Source organism: Podarcis filfolensis, assembly GCF_964270895.1.
Source record: "Podarcis filfolensis genome assembly, chromosome: 2".
Lineage (NCBI taxonomy): Eukaryota > Metazoa > Chordata > Lepidosauria > Squamata > Lacertidae > Podarcis > Podarcis filfolensis.
Genome location: NC_139605.1, coordinates 53,203,402 through 53,225,291, shown reverse-complemented (window position 1 = coordinate 53,225,291; position 21,890 = coordinate 53,203,402). Strand labels below are relative to the sequence as shown.

The 21,890-nt window shown below is 46.8% G+C and overlaps 1 protein-coding gene across 2 annotated transcripts; it reads left to right on the top strand.

The window, feature by feature from the left end:
- The first annotated feature begins 106 nt into the window (after positions 1-106).
- Positions 107-21,751, top strand: IFRD2 (interferon related developmental regulator 2). 2 transcript variants are annotated; one of them, XM_083603490.1, is made up of 12 exons: positions 107-431; positions 11,173-11,289; positions 12,268-12,352; positions 13,232-13,356; positions 14,429-14,586; positions 14,743-14,793; positions 15,977-16,158; positions 16,360-16,465; positions 17,609-17,746; positions 18,348-18,476; positions 18,604-18,699; positions 19,210-21,751. In XM_083603490.1, the coding sequence occupies exons 1-12, from the start codon at positions 386-388 to the stop codon at positions 19,288-19,290; spliced, it is 1,314 nt and encodes a 437-aa protein (XP_083459616.1). In that variant the 5' UTR covers positions 107-385; the 3' UTR covers positions 19,291-21,751. The 2 variants fall into 2 exon arrangements, with proteins under 2 accessions (XP_083459616.1, XP_083459617.1); XM_083603491.1 differs by lacking the exon at positions 107-431 and adding an exon at positions 9,713-9,784.
- The last annotated feature ends 139 nt before the right edge of the window (positions 21,752-21,890 follow it).

Below are 21,890 nucleotides of genomic sequence, written 5' to 3'. Positions count from 1 at the left end.
GTTTGGGCCCCGCCAAGCGTTGCTAGTGCGCGCCTTGATCCGTGGGACTACACTTCCCAGCAAGCCCCTGTAGGGGGTGGGGGCAAGCTGCGCGGAGCATCATGGGGCTCGTAGTCCAGCCGTAGCGCTGTCACAAAGCGCGCTGGCTCAGCAAGGCGGGCCCGCCAGGACTCCAGCTCCCAGAGGACACGGCGGCGGCGGCACCGGCACCCGCTTGGAGGGAGGAGGAGGAGCGGGAAGAGGGCGAGTGATCTATCCAGAGAAGGAAGATGGTGGAGCAAGCGGCGTGGTTCCCTCGTCAGGCAGCGACCGGCCCCGTCAACCCGCAGCAGCGCAGAGATTCTTCCCGGCCCAGAGTCGCCTCCTGATAACCGCCTGCCCTGCCATGCCCCGCTCACGCCGGGGCGACGGAGCCCGCCGGGGCGGCCGAGGTGAGCGCGGGGAGTCGGGGGCTGCTTCTCGCCCTCCCTCCGGCCGGGGTTTGGCCGGGAGGTGGGGTGGCGGGCGCCGGAGTCACTCTGCTTAGGAGAAATAGAAATCCGGATCAAGCGCTTGGTCCGCGCGCGCTTCTGCTTCTTCTGCTTCGCCCGGGGATCCCGGACAGCTGTTGCGCCGCGTGTCCGGACGAGGTTGGCGCGCGTTCGCCTGCGGGACAGATCTCCGCCTCCTCCGCCCAGTCTCTCTGCTGCCCATCTCTCTCTTCCGCAGGGCGGAAGGACCCGGGGGTTGTTGTGGGAACGGGGTACGAGGAGGGCTCAGTAGGCAGCTGCCCAGGCAGCCTCCGCGCCTCGACTAGAGAAGCGGGAGCCGCCCGAGCGGAGCTTCTCCAGTGAAGACATTTCAAAGGGGGCGGGGGGCTCTCGGCCCCTCTGAGGAGTCCGGGGGGTCTCCGGGCTCATTGGGAGCACGGCTGTCCCCAACCCCTCACCACGTGGTCTTTCAGAGAAGCCGCCCGGCTTTCTGTTTCCTCGTTCTCCAGTTGCACATCCCGTCCCAAGGCGCCTTTCCCTTTCTCACTTCCTGCTGCCGCGCTTCACTTCAGAGCGGAGTGCCAAAAGGGCTTTAGTCCGACGCGTAAAACCATGGCGGTGTTTCCGAAAGTGACACGTGTATCTCTGTCTCAGGTGCATGCATCCCCCTTCGTGCGAGGCGAAGCACATGCGTTCAGGCTTCCTGTTTTGCCCTGCTGTGGAAGTGCGCCTGAAACTCCCGAAGTGGCTTTGGCCTTTGCTGCTAGGCTTCACAGAGGCATCTGGTTGTCCGCTCTGGGTAGCATGAGATTGTCCTTTATGGGACTTTGGTATGATCCAACAGGGCTGCCTATAGCAGTTGAGCAACAGAAAACAATAAGCCACAAATTAAGCCTTCCAGATAAGAGGAAGGTTGGAAAGAAACACAGCTTGACAGAAGTAATTGCATGTTCCTATAGCATACATTTGTTCTGAAATGCTTATTCCATATCTTCTGGTTGCCACTTTCTAACCCTGGAGCAGTTCCTGGAGAAAATAGGGATGCATCTGATTAATCCATATGATAAACTGATTGCAATTTCCTGATTTCTTTGACCAGTTAGTAAGAAAGAATGCCCTTGCTTAGGACTTGTTGCTTTTATATAACATAGCTTGGGTACTTGTAAGCAACAGTTCAGGCATGTGGGCTCACCCTTCTCTCCATTTGCATGCTCATCTAGCTTGTCTTACAGTTGGATGCTGGGCTTTTCCTGTTTGTTCTGTGATGGAAGTCAAAGAGTTAGATCACTGCTGTTGCAGTCTTAGTTCTTACTGAGGTCGTAAACCTGTTTTGTGGTCCATACCACTTCAGGTGGGTGAGATCCCATAATTTACCACTACCCCCATCAGGGGTTGCCAGCGTGATGCCTACCTATCCTGGCAATGGTGCTCTTGAGATCTTCCCCTGGTGCACCTCTCTCTTATAGCCCCATGGATGGGTCATGAGATGGATGAAGCTGCTGTCAGTCAGTGTAGATCAGGCATAGGCAAACTCGGCCTTCCAGATGTTTTGGGACTACAACTCCCATCATCCCTAGCTAACAGGACCAGTGGACAGGGATGGTGGGAATTGTCGTCTCAAAACATCTGGAGGGCTGAGTTTGCCTATGCCTGGTGTAGATAATATTGAGCCAGATGGACAGCTGGCCTGACTCGGTATATAAGGCAGCTTCCTATGTACCTACTTCCAAGCTTGTGTCTTTTCAAGGCTCAGATTAATTCTACTCAATCTGATATTTACCCTTGTAAAAGCAAAGTGTGTGTTTGCACTCTTTTTGTCTGGGGGGGGAAGCAGAGGGGAGGCTGATCTGAAGGAGATCAGAGAAGTGACTTTAGGGGTGGTGCCTATTGCATGTGCTCAAAAATCCAAATGTGCCCAAGGACTTTAAAAAGTTAGTGACCCCAGACATGTAAGACAGTTCTCTGTACATAGAAAATAAGGGAGAAAAATTTAAAATTGCTCTGCATAGAGGGGCCTTCAGTCTGGTGACAGCATGAAATAGTAGAGTCCTGGCATAGTTTTCGTACTGTATCTCGGAAACATCTAGGCTACAGAGAGTGATGGTTAAACTTTCTAGCTTCCAAGTCCATAAAGAAGCTAACCATATGTTATATACCTTGGTGTAAATCTCTTATCAGATACTTTGCTTTCTTATAACAACCATTTGGCGACTGTGTTCTTTGAAGTGTTTATTTAAAGCAAATAATAGGCTCAAACTCAGGGTCAAACTCTCCCAAAGCAGCTTCCGGCATAAAAAATTCCAATGTGTAGTCGATAATCTGTTACTTAGATACAATAACATTACCAAATTAGTGTTACTGTTGGTCATTCAAATCACAAACATTTCCAGTAAAAATTATGAAATCAGATAAGCAGCTTAAAATTAATTCCTCTGTTTAAGAGAGATAGAGAGAAGGCAGTTTTAAACAAATGGCTCTTAAGGGCCTCCAGTGATGGAACCTTACATTGCTCAACTAGAAAATAATTTTACAGCCATGGGCCGCCACTGAGTAGTTCCTATTTACTGCTACACATGAAACTGGAAGAACCTTGAGAAGTGAAGCTCTGCTTTAAGCAATCTAAGCTGTTTGTGTCCAGACATCTTCAAGTTATAAGGTGTAATAGAGCAAATACGGGAGAGTGTGCAATTATAGAAGGCTTGCATTACGGTAGCCTTATTATCCTGTGTTTAATTCTTCAAAGTCTGTAGACACCTGGATTGACTGTATCTCACGCTGGTCAACCCCTGTGTAAAATTATAATCCTTGGCTGGAATTACCCGCTGTGTGACTTCTGTGTACCTTCTGGTATAGCCCAGGCCAGGCCAGTGTATGGCTCAGTGGGCCAAGCAGCATTGCTAGACATCTAGGAAAAAATTCTGTTGTGGATGGCACAATAAAGTGAAATTATCTAGCGGAGTCTTTCTGGAAGGTTGGAAACAATTACCATACATTTGTGGAAGGGTGGCTTTGCATTGTGCTTTTTTCTGTGCTGCTTTAAAAATTGCCTACAATGTGGTGGGTGGGTAGGGGAGGGAGAAAGAAACAGCACTTTGTGACCTTTACAGGTGTACTAAACAAATTTGTTTGTCCCTAAGAACACACAGCTGTAAGTGTCCCAGTCCTTTTATGTTTACTTTTTGACATCAGCAGCGGGAGAAGCACCTGCTTCTTACCTGTGTGCTGTGGAACTCTCTGGGAATCAGCATCTGTCTTTCAGCTTGATTGTGGTGTCATCTGGAAAGCATGCAATACTCTCTCTACAGATATAAGCTAATACTGCTTATGTAACAGTCTGGAAGCATGTGTATCCTGGGTGCTGCCATGCTCAAGTAGGTCTTTTTAGAATGTTTTTAGAATGTTATTGTGGAGGCAGTGCTTGCAGCATGTGTTGTGGTTCTAGAAACCTTTTGGAAATTGAAGCCTTTTTGTACTGTGGCAATCGACAATAGCCTGGCCACAGTTATCCATGCTCGAGTAGCATCTTTGGCTTGGCTACTGCCTTGCATTGTTTGTGGGGTGAAAGAACTCTCGGAAGGCTGATTTGGTTCAAAATACAGCAGATAGGCTGCTGTCTGGCATGGACTACGTGAAACAGATCTCAGGCTTCCTTATGTTTTCAGCCATAATTGAAACTGCTCTTTTCTCCCCTTGTTTCTAAGAGGACAAGCCTTTTCTGTGGTGGTGGCTGTCTGCCTGTGGGTTGCCCGTCCTAGTTTAAAACTAGGCCAGTGTTGTGTTTTAAACACCAGGTAAAAACATTTTTATGCACCTAGGTATTTTAGTTCAGCGTGTGGATAGTGCTCTTTATTTCTTTGAATTACAGTATTTTAGCTGGGTGGGCTGTATGGTGAGATGTACTCTATGCTTTCTATTTAAGAGGTCTGTGGCAGTATCCTTAAAAGAAAGCCAGTTCCCTTACAAAAATGTCCTCATTTAGAAACCACCATTTTGTCTCTTCTTGTATTTTGTCAAGTACGCCTTTTACACTGGAGCTGCCTTCCAAACTCATCTCAGTAAGTTTCCCTCCCACTCTCCAAATGTTGTTGTGACTTTTCCTCACAGGCTTCCTTGCCGGTTCTAATCCATTTTTTAGTCTCCCTCTCTCTGCCTCTAGAGATGCTGGATTCCCATCAGTTCCATCCTGCATTGCCAGCAGCCAGGAATGGTTGGGTGTTGCAGTCCAGCAATACCTGAAGGCCTGCAGTCCCTCATCCCTGCTCTATCTAACTCCCATGTATTGCTTTACAGAAGACATTTGCTATAGGCAAGGGCAAGGCACAGTGGGTGCTAAGCATTTTTACATCCTGTTGATTTCAGTGGGAGTGTTAAACATAGGCTGGATTCTGTTCTGTGAGTCTTAGCCTGTTCTATTTGCATAGTCTATCTTTATCTCCTGAGCTTGTAAGTCTTTGCCACCTAAGAATCCTGGCCTTTTGCTTTCCAATGGGCTGCTCTTGACAGGAATATCAGAGGTCTAGCAAGGCAAATACCACATGCCGAAGAGTGCCGTGAAAGAAAAGAGTGCTAGACATGATCTACACTAGAACCTAACTACACACCATGTTATGCATGTGATTAGTAATCACGGGGTTTGTGTTTAAAAATTAAATAGTAGGAAGAGGTAGGTACCAGGATCAGCACAAAGCAAAGGGAAATGCAAGCTCTTCTTCCCCAGCCAACAGTCTCTGTGAAATTCCCAACCCCAGTGCAGCAATTAGCATTGGGAAAGCCGAGGCAGCAGTGGTGGTACACTAGAAAAATCTGCAAACCAGTAAGAAGACAATTACTTTATTAGGATTCACAAAATAGTGAGGTGGCTTTTAAGTGATGCAGAACTCCTCATCAGGCTGGGTGTTAAACAAAGCAGATGGGGATGGGTGGAAAGGAGGGAGGGAGGGAGGGAAAGCTGGCTTGATGTCTGAAGCCACAGCTGCCTTTAATCACACTCCTGAAGGCGGAAGTCCTGTGCTGTAGTAGATTTGAGGCTTAATTGGATTAGGCTGCACTAGGTGGCATGAAGGTGTTGGTGAGGACCGCCCTGACATGCCTTCAGGAGCCACCCCAACCCCCAAATGGTGCAAAGCCACTCTCTGCTTGCAGCTGGGCAGAACTCAATGTACTGTTCTTTTTGGCATCTGCGGAGCAAAGCGTTTGCAGCCTCTCTGAATAAACACAACCTCAGCCGGATGAGTATGTTAAAGTTCGCACATGCATCTCTCCCCCCCTTGCTAGTTTTGCTGGTAAATTATTGTTCTTGCGAGGGACACCGTGTGAGACGAAACCCTTTGCCCTGTTGTCTGTTTTGGGGCTGGAGTGCCTGCGTTCCTTATTGGCAGCTAGCAACCCCTGGAGTTGGCGGTGCAGAATGCTTGCTCCAGCCTCCCTTCCTGGGTGCCACCATGCTGCTCTGTTCATTGTGGGGCCCAGCTGTGTACTCAGCAATCTGCTTTCATCTGGCTGGTGCCACCAGTGCAGCCCTCTCCTTGTATGGGGCTTTGAGCCAGAAGCCTCTTAACCCTTGAGTGGCTGCTCCCTTGATGTCACGCCTGCTCAGCAAGCAACACCTGCTGCTTTGGGTGATGATTCAGTAGCATTTAGCATCCCAGCTATTTTGCAGTCTAGCTGGCTGCTAGGGGGCAGGAATCAAATTCCCTTTCCTCCTCTCTTTCTGCTGCGTTCTGCCATAGCCCTAAAGCAGGGGTCAGCAAACTTTTTCAGCAGGGGGCCGGTCCATTGTCCCTCAGACCTTGTGGGGGGGGCGGACTATATGTTGCCATGATTATGACCTGCATTTTTGGCAAAAACCCTTATTGGGACCAACCCCAACGTTGCCCAAATGTGACTTTTTTGGGGGGGTTCCCTCATACACCCACGCTGCTTCCTTTGTGTTTTATGCGTTGACAGTTATTATTTCTCTCGTAAGGTTGGGTGGGGGGATGAGGTAAGCATGCCATTCTTGTCAGCCCTGGAGAGTGTTTGTGCATGTGTGGGTGAAGGGGAAAGCCGTTGGCCACGCTTAGTCAGGCCGGCACCACTCAAGCAAAAACGTTCTTTTCCTCACGTGAGGGAAGACGAGGCGGTGGCAGCTATTTACCTTTCCATGGCTCACACTGGGTAGCTAACAAACGGCCTCCCCAGCAGAGCACAGAAGTGCTTTGGAGTTTCCTTTGGTGGGGAGCACCGCCGCCACAGACACCTGCGGGCATTGCTTCCAAGGCGCCTCCAAGCCCCTGCCACCGCAACTGCCCTTCCTGAGGTCAGCCGCCGGCAGCCCCATGGTGGAAATCCAAACTGTGGCTCCTTTTCCCTCTTTTCCCACCCCAGAAGAAAAGATTGCTGCGCGCGACGGACAGAGAAGGGGCTTGTCTCAAGCAGCCGCCCGCCTCACTTTTGACCCCCCAAGCCTGGCTGCGTCGCAAAAACCATTGTGTGCATGTGCTGTGCCGGCTGCCTGGATTCCTAGACTGTCCGTGGGCTGGATTTAGAAGGCATTTGGGCCTGATCTGGCCTACGGACCTTAGTTTGCCGACCCATACCCTAAAGCCTCAGTCCTTGTCCTTTTCTAGCCATGTATTTTTCAGTCTTCGGCATTTCCACGACTCTGCTGTTTTAATAGGAGATAGCAAACAGATTTGGTCTCTTCTGCAACCCAAAAGCCAGGATGTCCTAACACATTTCATCAGGCACAGCAGTGCTTTTCTACAAACATGACGTCTGAAACAACGCCGTTGAATTGTTCTGAGCTGTTTGACTGAGCCATTGTCTGCCAGCTGTAACAATAGCCTCGCTTTTCTGTACAGTTCTGCTTTGGGTTTGCATTCTGTGCTTTAAAAATAAATAAATTAAAAGCTTGTCTGTCTATGGTAGCTCATTTGACACTATCATGGCAGCATCTTCGTTGTTCCATGCTAATCCCCACCAACACATTTGGGCTCCATCCAGCCTAATGGATCTCATTTTCTGCGAGCATAGCAGGGGAAGGACGGGTGGCCCAGCGTAGCAGCTTGGCTGCCTTCCAAGGCTGCTTCCTCCTTGGCTTCTGCTTGGGGCTAGCTGAGGTGACAGAGCTCTCTCAGGCGGCTCAGCTGCTCCAGGGTGCCCTGCCTAGGATCCTTTGCACCTGTCCGTCAGGGTAAGGCAACTGCTGCGATCTGTGGGCAGACGCGGCCCTTGAAGTCATTCTGCTGCAGCAGGAATGAAATTAACGCAGTTGTTGGTCCAGTCCGGTGTGATTTTGATTAGCTGCTGATACAGTTCAACAGTTGGGAGTGTGAACTTGGACCTGTGAAGCATCTGCTGGAATCCAAGTTTATTCAAGGCCACACTCTGTGGCACTGAGTCGTCATTCCTTTTGCCATGAGTCTGTCAGGAATGTTGAATGACAGTGATGAAGATGGGGGGGTGGACAGGAAGTTTAGAAGCATAATAAAGTAATTTGCACACAAATGATAAATAGCAACGGTGATAGTGTAGACCACCTTTCCCCAATCTGGTGCCCTCTTGAGGTTTTGGACTACAACTCACATCATCCCTAGCCAAGACAGCCTGTGTTCAGAATAATGGGAGTTGTAGTTGGCAACAGCTAGAGAGTACCAGGTTGGAAAATGCTGGTATAGACATTGAATTTTCAGCATGTTTCCTATCCCCCTTGGGACTGAGGTGGTTTGATGGTGGATTTTGGCATATGTAACTATCACCTCAAGCTTCCTACATAGCTATCATTTCTGGTCCTATATAGATTGCTTGTAAACGTGCATCAGGTCCAGCTTTTCTCTGTCCTGTATTTCTGTCTGCAAATCTGGAGTCCCCAGTTGGTTACCCAATTCCTTCCCCAACTTAAGACTAGACAGAATCATAGAATCCTAGAGTTGGAAGGAACCACAAGGGTCATCTAGTCCAGCCCCCTGCAATGCAGGAATCATTTGCCTAACATGGGGTTCAAACTCACGATCCTGAGATTAAGAGTCTCATGCTCTACCGACTGAGCAATCCCAGCTAATAGCTACCTGAGACTATTCTGTGCCATTTCTTTACCTGCCTACTAATGGTGGGGTGGGGGGGGAGGGAAGTTCCTCCTCCGTTTATTGAAGAATTGAGATCCCTGGTTAAACTTGCAGAAGAGATGAGGATTAATTTTATTTGCAGATTACAACAAGGTCATGTCAAACCCTGGCTGAAATGAACCCCAGTATTAACCCCTCTATGCTTCTAAGTCATTTGGATCAATCTGAATTTAATCATGCATTTTATGAAGTTGTGCTCTGTGCGTATTGATTGTGGCAGTGCTAGGTTGTTTTGGTTTTGCAATTTTATCATAGCCTATGGGTGAAACAAATAAACTAACAGACTGAAGTGTGCTATTATGTTTTTGCCTTCACCACGATACTCCATTTTCTTAACCACTTGCTTCACAACTTGGCTACTTCTGTTTATTTCTCTCTGAAAACAATCAATAATAACTATGAATTTACCCAAGCGTCTTTTCCTGGTAGCTTTAAATAGTTCTAGAATGGATCCGACTCAACTTATTTCTTTGGGTGCTGAAAAATCATTTGACAAAATATATTGGCAGTTTTTATTTTGTTACTTTGTAAAAAATTGGATTTCCTCAGGAATTTATGAAGTGAATTAGAATTTTATACCTCTCTCCTAAATTGTATGAACAAATGGTTCCTTCAGATCCAGATTTTAACCATATAGGGATTAATGGCTGATTAACAAAAGTTGACTTTGAGCCTTATGGTGGCTAAGAAACTTATGCTTTTTTGCTGTCCACTATCTATTACACAATGGTTTAGAGACCTTACTTCCTTGGTTACGTTCAAACATATTTGATATAGGTGCCAATCTCATGCAGATACCTATCTGGACATATCAAACACTTATATTAACTAGCATGTCTATTTTAAAATCTGTGTGCTGATGGGCATTGTATTTGCAATGGGAACATATGGCAATTTGTTAATAGTATATTTTTATTTTCTCTTTTTTCAGTAGTTTGCTTATTTTTTTCTTTCTCTTTTCTGTTCCTTGTTAAAGCTGCAAGAAAATAAAATATTTTTTTTAAAGCTCTGGTCCCTTAAAGTCAGAAAGGGTTAAAAGGGGGCCCCCTTCATCCCCTTCCATATGGTTCTGATTATCTCCTGGTCCAGGCCTTGAACATTTATCAGTAGGGTGTGTCAAAGCTGACAGTGCTGACTTTAACCAAAGGCAGTAGCCGGCTAATAGCTATCCAGGGATGTCAAGGGATTGGGCAACTCGTCTTGCTTTAGGTGAGTGGGAAAACAGGGTTGTCCACCCTTCCTTTCCTGACAGGTGACTGCAGTTTTTCTGCAGCAGAACTGCCCTAGCTTACTTTACCATTAAGGCTTATGCAGTACAGTCTTGGACAGTATCATTGTTCACTGGAGCTTGTGAGATTGAGGTTTCATAGAAGCATCTTAGACTTGTTCTTTACAACAAAAAGAAGCATAGTTGGTTAAAATGAAGGTGCCATTTTGGTTGTTGTTTAGAAGGGAAATGCAGACACAGTTAACAAGTCAGGGTGCATACAGATAATCACTTACTAGGCAACAGCACATCACAGTCTTCATGGAACTACTTGATAGGGCATATGAGCCCATATAAACAAACCATTCTGCAGTTGCTTGTTTGTCTGTACAGTCATACCTCGGAAGTCGAACGGAATCTGTTCCAGAAGTCTCTTCGACTTCCGAAACGTTCAGAAATGCAGGCGCGCTGGAAACAATAGCGGAAGCTGTGCCAAACGTTTGGCTTAAAAAAACACACGTTTGGAAACCAGAACACTCACTTCTGGTTTTCGATCGTTCAGGAGCTGGAACATTCGACTCCTAAGGCATTGTTCGGGAGCCGAGGTATGACTTTGTTATCCTGGCACATGGTTAGAAAGCTGTTTCTGCACAAGTGCAAAGTAAATGAAATGGTTATCTATATGGGTTCCACGGCATTGTCCTGCCAAATGGTGAAGATTAGACAAGGGCCATAACTTAATGGTAAAATATATGTCTCAGGTTCAATCCTTGGCATCTAATCATCATCATCATCATCGTCTGGGCGGCTCACAACAGAACATTAAAAACAATAAAACATCAAACATTAAAAACTTCCATAATCAGGGCTGCCTTCAGGTGTCTTCTAAAAGTTGTTGTTCCTTGGCATCTGATGGGAGGGCGTTCCACAGGGCAGGCACTACTACCGAGAAGTCCCTCTGCCTGGTTCTCTGTAACCTCACTTCTCACTGTGAGGGAACCTCCAGAAAGCCCTCAGAGCTGGACCTCAGTGTCCAGCTGGGAAAGATTTCTGTCTGAAACCCTGGAGGGCAGCTGCCAATCAGTCCAGACAACACTGAGCTAGATAGGACAATGGTCTGAGTGCTCCTGCTTTCCCAGATTTCTGATTAGGTGCAGAAGTGTGGCAAATATCTCGTCTACTTTGAGTGGGCACTTAGCTTGTTAAGTGGCGGATTTCATACCATGGTAAATTCCTTTTTTGCAAATAGTCATCTGTAATCCCCCTTGGTCACAGGTATGCTCCACATTCTTCAGACAGGGTGCATTCTAGGGAAACACAGCATGCATCCTGTAAGTCATACAGGTGAACGTCTCACTTGTTCTGACCCTTTCTCCTCTCTTCCGCTTAGGAGCTCACCGGATTGCAAAGATGGAGTCTCAGGCCAGTGATGATGAGGCAGCCAGTGATGTGCTGAGTCACTACAGCAGCGCCAGTGAGACGACCAGTGTGACTGAAGAAGTGACAGGTGAGGGTGGGCAGAAGTTAGTGACGGAAACCCTGGCCTTCTGTGTATTGAGCAAAACTTTAGATTTTGTAAGCACTACTTTCAAACCTCAGGAAGCTCCGCACAATAGTGTTTTTTCTTCCTGGAATTTTTTTTCACCCATTAGAATTTAGAGGGATGTGTGTGATAATTTTGGGGGTACAGGGTGGGGAGTCATTGAGAAGGAAGACTTGTTGCTCTACAAAAAAGATTGGGGACAGGAGAATACGTGAGCTTTTTAGCAAAACTTCCACCACATGTTCAGGTTTGTTAGAATCTCCTCCAGGTCATAAGACAGGGAAAGGTGACAAAATTTGGTTATTTTGGGTTGCAAATTACATTAGCAGATAACATCTGCAGACTAATTCACAAGCTTGCAAAAGAAAAGAAAAGAAAAGAAAAAAACCACCTCACACAACAAACTGGTATGTGGAGTGTCTTGGAATCAACATAAAGAGTTTTAGGATGCTGTAATGGATGTGATATACCCCACCATGTGACCACATAATAGGCACACTTCCAGAGACATCGCTTTGTAAGCATTGTATGAAATTTTTTCCACCGAGTCGGTACTCAGAGTGGCTTTCAACAAAGCAATTTAAAGCATGGATGGTTTAAAAAAACGGTTGTGGGTGTGGGTGTTGTTGTTTTTTTGCTGTTACTAAAACTTCATTAATTACAGTATAATTCCATTTGAGCTGATACAGTTAAATGTCACATCAGTTGCCAGGACAGTTCATAACTCAAGACTGGTCAAAAGCCTGTTGAACAAACGTCTCGAACATAAAACCTGTTGAAATGCTACGATAAAGAATCCACTGGCATTTCTGCCAGCACTGTTCAGACTTTCAACCCTTGCTCCCCTTTCTTTAGGGGTACAAGATCTGCAGGCTGTGGGTCTGGGTGTTCCAATCTTTGACGCTTTCCTCCCCTGCTCCCATTTTTTCTGCTTTTCCACAGGAGGTGAAGCAGTGGATGAGCAGGCGCAGCAAGAGGAGGTGGAAGATAAACTGAAGGAGTGCATTGACAATGTGATGGACAAGAGGTGAGGCTCATAGGCTGTTTTTAAGCTAAATTCAGATGTTGTGCCAAACCGGGGCTCTGGAAGCTTATTCCATGCCCCCTGAGGATGCTCAGTCCTCCCTGGATTGTTGTTGTTTTCCCCCCACCCCTTTAAAGTTTTCCCTCCCAAAAGTTACTTTTAATCCTGGAAAGTAGTTCTGATTCCTCCAAGGCTGCTCTTACGTACAGAAACATAACACTCATCACTTGGCTGCCTAAGAGGCGGCGGTCAGAGAACTGCGTTCCCTGTTAGCATGTAGACTGCTTCAGTGGCAAGCTGCCAACCGGGATAGGCTGGGTGCAGCTCCATTGAGAAGAACTTGGCAGAAGTGCACACGGTGCTTGGCACTTCTCCTCACTACAACAGTATGAATTACTGCTGCCCTTCTGGCCATGCAGCCTTGATTATTCAGAGTGAACTTCTGAACTGGGGTGGTGGTCTGCACAGTCCACAGAACGTCATTGACTTAGCGTGCCTTCTGATCTCTGTCACACCATGGAATTATTAGGAGGTACACACATGGTATATATCATGTATACTTCTGGTGTATTTCCTGATATGCAGAAGCGGTTGGTTCTGAGCCTCAGAACTACACACTGCCCTCCCCCAGTCACAAAAAGGTGTGTCTCTTGTGCAGTTCAGAGCGCGTACCGTGTACCCGTTAACTTCACACTGAATCAGTATGGGTTTTGTAGCAGGTGAAGAATTTGCTGAACCGGTCAGAAAGATGAAGTAAACCTGCAAAATTCGTTCAGAGCGAGCTGACTTTATTTGGCACTGAACTTGGATTCTTGAGAGGAGGACTGCACATTCTTGGCTCTTGTTATGACTCCCATCCCTCTCTTTCTGACATCTTTCCAGTGCCAAGACACGGCAGGTTGCTCTAGAGAGCCTGCGGCTGGCCTTCTCCTCCAAGACGCTCTTTGACTTCCTGTTGGAACGCAGGCTCACCGTCACGGACTCCTTAGAGAAGTGCCTGAAGAAAGGTGGGCCTCTGCAACCTTTAGTACAGCACCATTATGTAATGCAGACGGAGGTGATTCAGCCTAACCAAAGCACTTCCAAGTCCCATTTGGTTTTAGCAGGAGCACCTGCTTTAATTAAATCTCTCCCACTGAAAACAACTGGGCATGAAAGTGGTTTGGGTGGATTGTGTTAGCAGTTTCATACTTTTCTAAATAAGGTAACTTCTGGTCATTTTTATTGTCCTTTTGTAATTTGATACTTCTGTTAAGCATAAAGATTGTGAAGTTACCATATTTGATGCATAATAATAATAATAATAATAATAATAATAATAATAATAATTTATTAGTTATACCCCTCTCATCTGGCTGGACTTCCCCAGCCACTCTGGGCGGCTAATGTAAACATTTCCACATAAGTTTTCATCCATCGTTAACAACCACCTTATAAGATAGGCTAGTGTGATTATCCCCTTGTTACAAGTATGAGCAGAGGGCGACTGCAACTTGCTGCAGGTTTACTGTGAATTTTGAACCAAGGCTTCCTGGCCCTCTCACAAAATGAGGCACGTTAGTGCTGCCGTTCTCCCATCCGTGAAGGACTGGTAGGTTTCTGTGACATCTCCATTATTATATGGCAAAGGGATAGAGCTTTACTTCTCTATGTTCATTTTAACACCTTGCATGCTTCTTGCCTGCCCTCTTGATGTTGCCTTTGAAATACCCTCTGCATCAGAGATGGTGAGTCTTTGCAACCCTCCCAGATATTGGGCTACAACTCCCATCAGCCTCAGCCAACATAGCCGATGGTCAGGGATGATGGGAGTTGTAGTCAGACAACATCTGGAGGGCCACAGCATCTTTGTCCCAGTTCTACATCCTGTAGGCAACCTTTTGCCTTTAAAACCACTTTGGAATATTGTGAGACAGTACTGCGCCAGGGCTGAAAAGATGCCGCTTCTGGTGCTCTGTGCCCCCACAATTCATAAGTTTCATAACTGTCCCGTGTTCCCTGTTTTCTTGCACATGACTAGCGCTGTTTTGAATATTTTGCATGAGGGGGAAAGACAGCTTATTCTCTTCCTCCTCTCAGGTAAAGGGGAGGAGCAGTCCCTTGCTGCTACTGTCCTTACACTACTGTGCCTTCAGATGGGCTCGGGGCCCGAGGGGGAGGAGGTGTTCCGCAGCCTGAAGCCCCTCCTCACCACCATCCTCACAGACTCCTCGGCCAGCCCAGTTGCTCGGCAAAGTGTGAGTAGCACCTCTTTTCTTCTGCCTCGGAGCAAACCTTGTGGGAGGGAGATGTTACTGGGCACTCTGGGAAATGGTTTCTTAAAATGGCTACTCGGAATGGCTTTGACATTGCCTTATCCTGTCTTCCTTTTTCTCTTCCGTCTCCCCCGGTAGTGTGCCACTGCTCTTGGGATGTGCTGCTACATCGCTGCTGCAGACATGGAGGTAACTTACACTAACGCTTTAACTTGACAGGCGGTAGCCAGTGAAGCAAGAACCTAGATCTCCCTCCCCTCCTCTATGGTGTGGTGTAGTAGTAGGGGTCAGCAAACTTTTTCAGCAGGGGGCCGGTCCACTGTCCCTCAGATCTTGTGGAGGGCCGGACTATATTTTTTTTTGGGGGGGGGGGATGAACGAATTCCCATGCCCCACAAACCCAGAGATGCATTTTAAATAAAAGGACACATTCTACTCATGTAAAAACATGCTGATTCCCTGACCGTCCATGGGCCGGATTTAGGCGATTGGGCCCAATCCAGCCCCCGGGCCTTTTTGTCTACTCATGACTAGAGTGTCAACACCCTGTCTTTGAATACTGATCCTTGGAGTTTGTCAGGTCTAGATTAGTTGTAAGAGTGCCCGACTCCACCATGCTCTCAAATTGTTTCAGAGAGTATTTGTTACTTTCTGAAAAGTGGTTAGCCAAGTATTGAGCCCCTTAAGTGTTTTAGGGAAGCCATTCATTTTGCATTGAGAAACAGCCCCTTGACTAGAGATTCCTTGCATAACTCAGTCTATTGAGACTCTTCCATAGTCCCTTCTGATTAAATAGCTCCTGGTTTTTCCACCCACAGTTTTTATCCCATGCTGCTTCTCTGGTATACCGCTTAGCTATTGCTTTTGTAGCTACACAGAGGACTGGCTACCTCACTACTGGTAGAGCCAATTCCTTTTGGATCAGCCCAGAGAGGTGGGATTAAGATGAGCTGCTCTCTGCATTAGGTCATGGTCATAGCTGGACTTATCTATTCAGGTTGAAACTGTTTAAGGCTTCATTCACCAAAATGGACTCATTCTTCATGCGCAGGAGTACTTAACAGATTTACAAGGGGAAAGCACATACTGTAAGTGCTTTGGGGTGTGCGTTTCATTTCTAGAATTTAAGAGAACAAGAAAAAGCACTTAGGGTATCATAGAACTTTAGGGGGTGCAGTCTACCCAACTTTCCTGCATTGGCAAACCTGGCTCCCTCAGAGTTGATTGCCAGCAATGAGCCCAGATTGTGTGCCACCCTGAAGCCCCAGCGTAGTTCACCAGAAACTTAGACACTCTGCTGGTTTATTGTATCCTTTTTAGTTTCTCTTATTGTTTCTGTGAGAACTGACTGATCACTTCCCACCCCCTTCAGGACTTGGTTTCCTGTCTTGCCTGCCTAGAAGGCATCTTTGGCAGTTCCTGTAGCACGGATGCCAGCTTGGTGCCCTCTCATCACAGTCCTCTGCTCCAGACCTTGCATTGCAATGCACTCCAGTCATGGTCTCTGCTCCTCACCATCTGCCCAAGCACCCAGATCAAGAAGATCCTGGACAAGTGAGTGTTGAGATTGAGTGTAGGGAAAGAAGTGGGGAAGTAGCTTCCCCACACCGTGGGCTTGATGATCATCAGAATGGGGAAGGAGCTTCCCATGGGCATCTGGTTGGCCACTAAGACCAGGATGCTGGACTAGATGGGCCACTTGCCTGATCAAGCAGGGCTGTTCTTACATTCTTACCTTGTGCTCTCCTTCTACAGTCACTTACCCAAGTTGCCTCTGATGCTGTCCAGTGATAACGTCAACCTTCGGATTGTGGCAGGGGAAACGATTGCACTGCTCTTTGAACTGGCTCGAGACATGGAGGTAGGATATAGCACTTCCTGATACTTGCATGCACACATGTGAGGTCCCTCTTCTGCTTGTGACCATTCTCTATTGGAGGCAATATTGCACTGCACACCAGCTTCTAGGGAGCAGAAACGTCTGCTGCCTTTGTATCACAGAGCCCTGTGATTGCCCATTGTGAGAAACAGGTTGCCGGACTAGATAGGCCTTTGGTCTGGTCCATCAAGGCTCATCTTGGCTTCTTGTGGCCCCGAGGCCTTTGCCAATAAGCTGGGGGGGGGGACTTAAGAAGATCCCTTCTGGATCAGGTCAATGGCTGATCTACTCCAGCCTCCTGTTCCCACAGTAGCCAACCAGATGCATATGAGAAGCCTGCAAGCTGGTTGGAAGACCCAGTGAAGAAAATAATAATCACAGCAATTCCAAATCTATCAACTTCCAAGTTTCATTCCCTGTGTGCACACGAACACACATACGCTCTCTTAGTGTCTTAGGATATGATAATCATTTGAGGCAAACCCTGCAATCTCCTTTGGCTTTGTGTTGATAAAAGACTGCCTTAGAAAATTTAATCTTGAGTAAAATGCTGTCCCTCTCAAAACTTGTGAGTCTATACGAGGAAGGGGTGGATTGGTCTACTTTTTTGTCTTTGTCCTTTTTGTACATATTCATGAGTTGTTTCGTTTGGTTTCTGCAGCCACCTTTTTATTGCAAAACACTCCTTTTATCCTAAAATATACATTTTCTAAATGTATGTCAGCACATTGTTGCTGTTTTTTTGAACTGAGCATTGAATTGCAAAATTCATAAGTGTGAAATCCAAATGGTAAACTAATTTCCAATCTACACATTAGTCCAGGAAGTCAGGTTGGGTTGCAGTGGAATTCACAGGAATTGAATTCCTCAGATCCCTAGATCGGAGGCATAGGATCCCGTTCCTTAAGTGGATGTGGACTGATAAAAGACTGATAAAAGTACATGCCTGGACAGCAGGTGCCGGGAGCCCCATTTCAGGCCACAGAGAGTTTCCCGAAGGAGTTGTGAGATACAGATACAAAAAGTAAAACCTTTGCACCTCTCGCTGCCTTTTGAGTGGCCTGCAAGTTGAAGCTTCTGCTTGACGCCATTCATCTCTCTCTTTTTTTTTTTTTTTGGTCCTAGGAGGATTTCTTTTATGAAGACACTGACCTGCTCTGCACAAAACTGAAAGCCCTGGCCACAGACAGCAACAAGTACAGAGCCAAGACCGACCGGCGCAAGCAGCGCTCCATCTTCCGCGATGTGCTGCATTTCATTGAGGTGCCTTGCCTGGCTCATGCCGCCCTTGCCTAGTTCAGAAGAGGGCTCCTCCCTCCGCATTGCTTCAACCATTAGATTTCCCAAAAGAACAAGGTGCAGGGACTTGAGGGCCTTTATAGAATTGCACTCCTTTAACTCCAGCTTTGTGATGCACAGACTGCGACTATTCTGAGGAAAAATGCACTCTGTGCATGTTTCAGAGCCATTCTCCTCTTTTTTTTGCCCCCATAATGTTTCATGTGTTCCAAGCTTATGACCTGGTCTTCAAAATCTGTCTCACATGGGCTTACCCTCACGTTCCCAGAAAGGGAGGAAGGGAGCCTTTCAGTAGAGGGTTTTCTCTGTGAGCACTTAGGGCAGCTCTCTTGTCCTGCTTTCCAGGGCATAGTATCCCTGGAGTAGGCACTGAGGTAGTGCTGGTGCTTGCATGAAATGCCTGTGAGTAGCTTTCTTCTGCTGTGAGGTAGTGTCCATGAAGCCGCCACTCTTAAGAAGCATTCAGAGAGACAACATGGTGCTGAGCTTTGCTCGTGAGATGTGGGGTGGGATGAACTTCTCTTTCTCTACGGAGTCTCCAGCTGCCTTTTCTTCCCTGCTCCAGAATGGGGAGTGCCATGAGGAGACTATCAAGTTTGGACTGGAGTGTATGTATGTGGACAGCTGGGCAAGGAGGAGAACATACAATGCTTTCAAAGAGGCTCTTGGCTCTGGGGTCAGGCACCACCTTCAGGTAAGGGCAGAAGAGTCCATGTGGGGCTCCTAAGGTTTATTCCTTGCCTTTGTGCTGGTCTACCTGGGCTGCTGCTCTCTCAGCTCCAAGATTTTCTACTTAATGGGTGTTGTCGTCTTGCCCACAGAACAACGAGCTCCTGCGTGAGATATTTGAGCTGGGCCCCCCGCTAGTGCTGGATGCTGCGGCTATTAAAGCCAGCAAGATATCACGTTTTGAGAAGGTACGTCAGCGGTGCTCCTAGTATTTCTGCTACCGTTAGCTCCCTTGCTTTGCTTTGTTAAGTTTCAATGTTTTTTTCTTCTCTACAACACCAGCAAACCTGTGTGCATCTTTCCCCACCAATGGCAGCTTGCCATAGATAGCCAATTTCCTAGTAACAACCTTTAGGTTATGTGACCACTTTGGCCCTCTAGAGAAATGTGCAGTGGCAAAGCCAGATTATGGCTGAAATGCAAGTCTTCAGATGGTGTGGAGGTGACATGTGGAAACCAGTAAATGTGTGTGTTTTAGGCAGCGGGTGAGGGGTGTGTGTGAATGTAATATAATAAAACCAGGTGCTGGGGGGGAAGGAGAGGGGGTCCATGCCCCTGAGGCATGGCTAGCAACTTCTGCAGATGCAATGTTGTACTACATGTCTCTTTTGGTCTGATTTGGCAGAGTTTTTCTGATGTTCCCTCAGCTAATTTCCCCCTCTGTATCTCTTTCTTTTCTCTTTCTGCATCCCCACCAGCACCTCTACAACTCGGCTGCTTTCAAGGCCCGGACGAAAGCAAGGAGCCGTGTTCGAGACAAGCGAGCCGACGTCCTTTGAGGGAGGCTTGTTTCCTCCTCCTCCTCTTGCTGCTGCTGCTGCTGCCTTCCATACAAGCCAATGCGCTACAGACCTGGAACACTGTGAACCTTGTGGGTGGAGGGAGAGCCTGTGGCAAAGGAGCCCTGTTGCCTTCGCTCTTTACGAAAGCTGGGCTTGTGCCATGCCCCCCTCTGCTCCCCCACCATTGTCTGGGGGCTTTTATATATGTACAGAATAATATTTAAATGTCTCGAATGTTTGAATCGTGGCGGGATGGCAATGGGCAGGTGCCATTTTTATTTTTTTAACAAAAAAAAAATCTAAGCGAGGTTGGGTAGTGGGGAGACTTATTTTTCCTCCCCACTGCTTTTTTAAGCCAGTGATTCTTTTTTTTAAAAAGCCCCATCTTTCCCCCTGTCTCTGATGCTGAACACATCCTGCAGTTGCCATTGCAGTGTGCGCAGTGAAATCAAGGACTAGATCTTCCCACCCCCTTCCGCAGTGAGAACTTCCAGTGAGGTACCCAGTGCAGGAGGCTGGCTTAGTTGTAAGGCTAAAGACTGCAGTTGTCCAGGATGGAGGTGGCAAAAGTACCGGCTTGAGGTTTGATGCCTTGGGTTCTTCCCCTCCGGTGTTGAAGATACTTTGCCTTTGGGTTGAATGAAATGTACACTAGAAAATCAGTGTGGTTGTTTATTAAAGGCTGGGCTGACAGCACCATGAAAGGGGCTGAACCTCTTCTCTGCTCATGCAGCTGCTATTTTTCGCAGCCTCTCTATGACACCCTGCCCAACACTGTCTTTAATTCTGTTCTCTCACGTGATTATAACGCTCAGTTTTGCTCCGCACTTGCATGGCTGCTGCTTCTCTTTTCTCCTTCTTTGATGGCAGAATGAAAAGCCTCAGGGCAAAGAAAGGGCCTGTCCTCTGGCCATCCTGGCAAAGCTCCTCCTTATAGTGGGGCATGTTCCCCTGTTGTAGGAGAAGGGTCCTGTGGCTTATTTGGCTGGTGTAAAGTTGGTGTGTGGTGCTTTGCCCTGCTCAGTGGGCTCTCCTGCCTTCAGAAAGCTGAATTCTCTAAGCATATATTGCATAATTTATTTTAAGTCTGCTATGTGGTGGTGGTGGTGAGCTATACAGGGGCCCCATTACTTTGACAGCTGCAATTCTTGTTATCCCTCATCATTTTTTGCAAAGCATGGTCTACGTGCTTCTTTTGAGCAGCTGTAAAGACTGATATCCAGATTAATATATAATAGGAGTGATCTGGACCAGCTAGTTGTATTATGTTTCCATTGATTTCAGCGCGGCTTAGGTGAAACTAACTTAGTTTGGATCAGATCCTGTATAAAAATATACTATGCTTGTTCTCTCTCTTTCATTCACATACAACTACATATTCTTAGGAGGTTGAATTCTGTGCCTAAAGTTAGTCTGTGTTGGTGCAGTGCTCACTTGCACAGAATCCTAGCCTTGCACTTGAGTACCAGGAAATCAGCAAATGGAGGAATCTGGCAGTGTGAAGAACTGCCGCTCACCATTTTGCTTCCCTCATTTGGCTTCTCTGTAATGTATTTTTGGGGATTTTGTCATCACAAATAGGATAAGTGTGTGTGTGTGTGTGTGTGTGTGTGTGTGTGTGTGTGTGTGTAAAGCTTCAAACCTTTGCTGTCCAGACTGGAGACATAGCACATCATCGTCACAGAGCAAAGTTAATGGAAAGTACGCTTTTTCTCCTGGTACCTTGCTCTATTGATCTCTGAAACACATTGCCTCACTTTCATAGTGTTGTCAGCAGAAAATGCCCACGTTGGCCTATTTGGCTTTAAATCGAGAGAAAATATTAAACATAAAGTGGTAGGTAAAAAGCCATATTCCTATCAACATGACCTCATCAGCAGTGGTGTATGGGCATAGAACTTACGTCTGGGGGTTCAAGAGTTGCAAGCTTCATAGATATTTGCAGAATTAACCAGGGGTGTCCTGTTGTGCGTCTTGCAGCTCAGGAGCTGTGCCGTGCCTTTCCTTCCCATACATTCTCCGACTCCAGCTGAGTTGTGCAGATCTGTACAATGAATGTGTGCATTATTATTATTATTTATTAGGTTGGTTGGTCGCTTGCGATCTGAAGGTCTCCAAGTGACTTACAGTACTTACCATGTGATATGTACCCCCATATCGCAAGACATATTGAGTAGTTTTTCCCAGAAAGCAATTGCTCAAGAGGATTTGCCCTTGCCTAGTGCCAAACTGAAGGGTTGTCCTAACTCTTGTGGTTGGGCCGCCTGGGATTCTGCTGCTGGCTTCCTGCCATCCTTTTTACTCCAGGTTCAGTTGTGAACTTTGGGGCTGGTGCATCAAAGCAGGGAGTCTATATGTCTGCATTGCTATGACTGTAGTTAGAATCAGAGTGTAGAATTCGGATAATTTCAGCTATCCCTTTTTGTTTTAAAATAAAATCTAGCTGCCTTGAAGAACAGATTGGGACCATACACCCATTTTTTCCTTTAGAAACGGTCTTGGAAAACGAGTATCGGGAATCCTGTGCACTGTCAAGTGGGGGGGGGGGGAATTAGGCACTAATTAAGGAAAGGGCATGCTCATATGTCACATTTACA